Raw genomic sequence first — 3,416 nt, 5'->3', positions numbered from 1 at the left:
CAAGGTACATCTAAAAAAAAAAAAAAATTTTAAAATTTTAAAAATATTCACTAACAACTAAAAAATATGAAAAATAAAAAATTTAATTTCCAAAAAATTGAATTCAAAAAATTAAAACCAAATACACTAAATACTCTTTTGAATCCAAAATAATAATAATAACAATCAGCTTGTTTGGTTTTAATATTTTAGATTCACTTTTTAGAAAATTGATTTTTTTTTATTTTTTGTTTTCACAGATTTTTTTTAATATTTTAAGTATTTTTTTTTTATTTTAAGTAATTTTTTTAAAAATTTTTAGATATAGCTTTTGGAAATCTAGCTAAAAGTCAAGTTTTTTGACTTTTTAATTTTTTTTGGGTTACATTACATTTTTAATTTTTTTGCATATTTTTTTGAATAAATAAAAAATTTTAAAAAGCCAATTTTTTACTTACTTTCCCAAACAAATTATAAATACCTTTAAAAAATATAACTTTTTGATTTTTTTTAAAAAGTTAACTAAATATCTAAAATATAACAAATTATAAATACCTTTAAAAAATATAATTTTTTGATTTTTTTTAAGAAGTTAACTAAATATCTAAAATATAAAAAATATAAAAATTTAGTACATTTTAATATTCTTGTGTATTTATTAAAATTTTAAAATATTTTACTTTTTAAGGAGTTGTTTGGGATGACCTAAATAAGTGTATTTTTTATCTTTTTACGAAAAGATGTGCAAAAAAGTAGAGATGATGTGATGAAAAAAAGATAAAAAAATGGATTATTTCTCATATGCCAAACTTAGCCTAAATATATCTAAATAAGATGTATATATAAAAAAATAAAAAAATATTTAAAATTAAAAAAATAATCATTAAAAATAAAAAAAAATACGAAAGTTAAAAACTTATTTCTTAAAAAATTAAATTCAAAAACTTAAAAGAAGGTGATACTTTTTTTTTTTTGAAGATTAGTATCAAAATAAAAGTTAAAACAACAAAATACCCTCACCCAATAGCTGCATGGCACGTACGGTAACCCTGACATTTCATCAAAAGAGCGGAGCCGATTTTGGTCCAACAACAAACAGAATTTCGTTTACCTTTTTTATCACCCATTTATTACAGTACCAACAAAAAAACAAACCCATTGCCTCCATCGTTTTCTCAGCTCCCATTTCCGTCACATTTCCGAGGAAAGAAAAGGAAAATAATGGATGGAAACACCAACAGCAGAGCCGAAGCCGAACGCTTACTCGGAATCGCCGAAAAGCTCTTGCAAACCAAAGATTTCGAGGGCGCTCGAGAATTCGCGATTTTGGCTCAGGAAACCGAACCCTTATTGGACGGTTCTGATCAGATCCTCGCCGTCGCCGATGTCATCCTCGCCGCGGCGAAGCGGATCAATAACCAACACGACTGGTACGCCGTCCTCCAGCTCCACCGCTCCGACGATCTCGACCTCATCAAGCGCCAGTACCGCCGTCTCGCTCTCCTCCTTCACCCTGACAAGAACAAGTTCGCCTTCGCTGACTCCGCCTTTCGGATCGTCGCGGATGCGTGGTCCGTCTTGTCCGATTCGGCTAAGAAATCGCTGTTCGACAGTGAATTAGGTTTTTTCACCAAGGTCGATTTGAGGAATCAGAGAGATCAACAACAGAATCAATTTCGTCGTGAGCAAGATGATCAACAGCAGCAGCAGAAATTGCCGGTGCGGCGGAGCGGGGCGGTGGGGAACTCCGGCGGCGTCAGGGCAAGCACTAGCGGCGGCGGCGGAGGAGATGAGACGAAGGCGGCGAGTTTCTGGACTGCATGCCCGTACTGTTACAACTTGTATGAGTACCCTAAGGGTTACGAAGAATGTTGCTTGAGGTGTCAGAATTGCCAGAGGGCTTTTCACGCCGCCGTGATTCCGTCGCTGCCGCCGGTGGCTCCGGGGAAGGAGGAGTATTACTGCTGTTGGGCCTTCTTCCCTCTAGGGTTTGCGAAATCCAATTCCGAGAGTGGAAAAAAGGCTGCTTTCCCCAATCCGACTCCCCCAAAGTTTCCGACTCCGTTTCGGAGTGGCAGTGGTGCTGATGATTTTGTGGATCTTTCACACACAATTGTGACTCCGGCGGCGAAAAAGAGGGGTAGGCCTAAGAAGAATTTGCAGGCTTAACATGAATGAGTGACTCGAATCAGACGGAGCGAATGCCGAGGTTTTTGATGTTAATACTGAAAAAATTTTATTTGGCCCAAACTAATTTTAGGGACTGAAGCTGCTCAAGTATGCAAAAATTCATAGGTATTGCGGTAGTTCTAGTTGTTTGTAGGATTTTAGATAATTTCTTTATGTCTTACTTTGTTTAATCTGATTTTCCCATAGATGATGTCTAACATACGTTATGCAAGATTGTGATATTGGCTATTGAAAATCAAGGTTTTCTTGTTTGTTTTTTGAATCACTGACATTATGTTTCTGTAACATGATGTGTTCTTTGGGTGTCAATGGAGAGTCCTAAACAAAAGTCTCAACCTATGAATTATTGTAACAATTGATAAAAATGTATTGGAAGTATTATTGTAACAATTTTTTTCCATTATAAATTAATTAGTATCAATTAATTGCTTAATTAGTATCAATTAATACTAAAATTATTAACTAGTATCAATTAATGGCCTAATTAGTCTCAATTAATACTAGAAATGATTAATTAGTATAAATTAATATTAATAATTAATTTTTATTAGTATCAATTAATATTAATAATCCACCAATGTTATTAATTTGTGTCAATTAATAATTAATTCATTACAAAAATATACAATATTAATTTATTAATAATTAATACCAATTAATGTTGATATCAATATAAAAATTGTTGATTTTTTTCTTCTCTTCTTTCTTTTTGTTAATTTTGTTAATTTATTAATTCATTACATATTATTTTATTAACTGCCACTGGTGGCTAGAGTTTCAATGTCGGAGAACAACGTAGATCGCAATCGCGATGGAGTTTCAATGTCGGAGAACAACGTAGATCGCAATCGCGATGGCGACAAACAACGCAGATCGCGAGAGAGAGAGAGAGAGAGAGAGAGAGCACGGGTCGATCCTGACGGTGGCAAACAATGCCGGAGAACAACGCAGTCGGAGAGAGAGAGAGAGAGAGAGATGGCAATGGTTGGGTTTCAGATCACGATCGCGATGGCAGTGGTGACGGGAGGTGATGACAGAGCAGATCGTGAAAGAGAGAGAGAGAGAGAGAGAGAGAGAGAGAGAAGAGAGATCGTAAAAAGAGAGAGAGACCTCGATCTCTGGTTTGTTCGCCGGAAATTGCATGGCGAAAATCGCCTCAACGCCGAAAATTGCCTCTCTCTCTCCCCCTCTCCCTCCCTCTCCCTCTCTCTTCAGTGAGCGAATGAACAATGTTTTGAGAAAGGGAG

General features: G+C 35.1%; 1 protein-coding gene across 1 annotated transcript; it reads left to right on the top strand.

Annotated features, from left to right (window-relative positions):
- The first annotated feature begins 1,069 nt into the window (after positions 1-1,069).
- Positions 1,070-2,434, top strand: LOC114289242 (uncharacterized). Its single transcript, XM_028232909.2, has one exon. It carries the CDS (start codon positions 1,201-1,203, stop codon positions 2,146-2,148), a length of 948 nt encoding a protein of 315 aa, XP_028088710.2. The 5' UTR covers positions 1,070-1,200; the 3' UTR covers positions 2,149-2,434.
- Positions 2,435-3,416: the final 982 nt, after the last annotated feature.

The sequence above is a fragment of the Camellia sinensis genome, chromosome 3 (assembly GCF_055761805.1).
Source record: "Camellia sinensis isolate YWXY chromosome 3, ASM5576180v1, whole genome shotgun sequence".
Lineage (NCBI taxonomy): Eukaryota > Viridiplantae > Streptophyta > Magnoliopsida > Ericales > Theaceae > Camellia > Camellia sinensis.
Note: the sequence above shows the minus strand (reverse complement) of the source record. Positions and strands in the feature narration are given on the sequence as shown.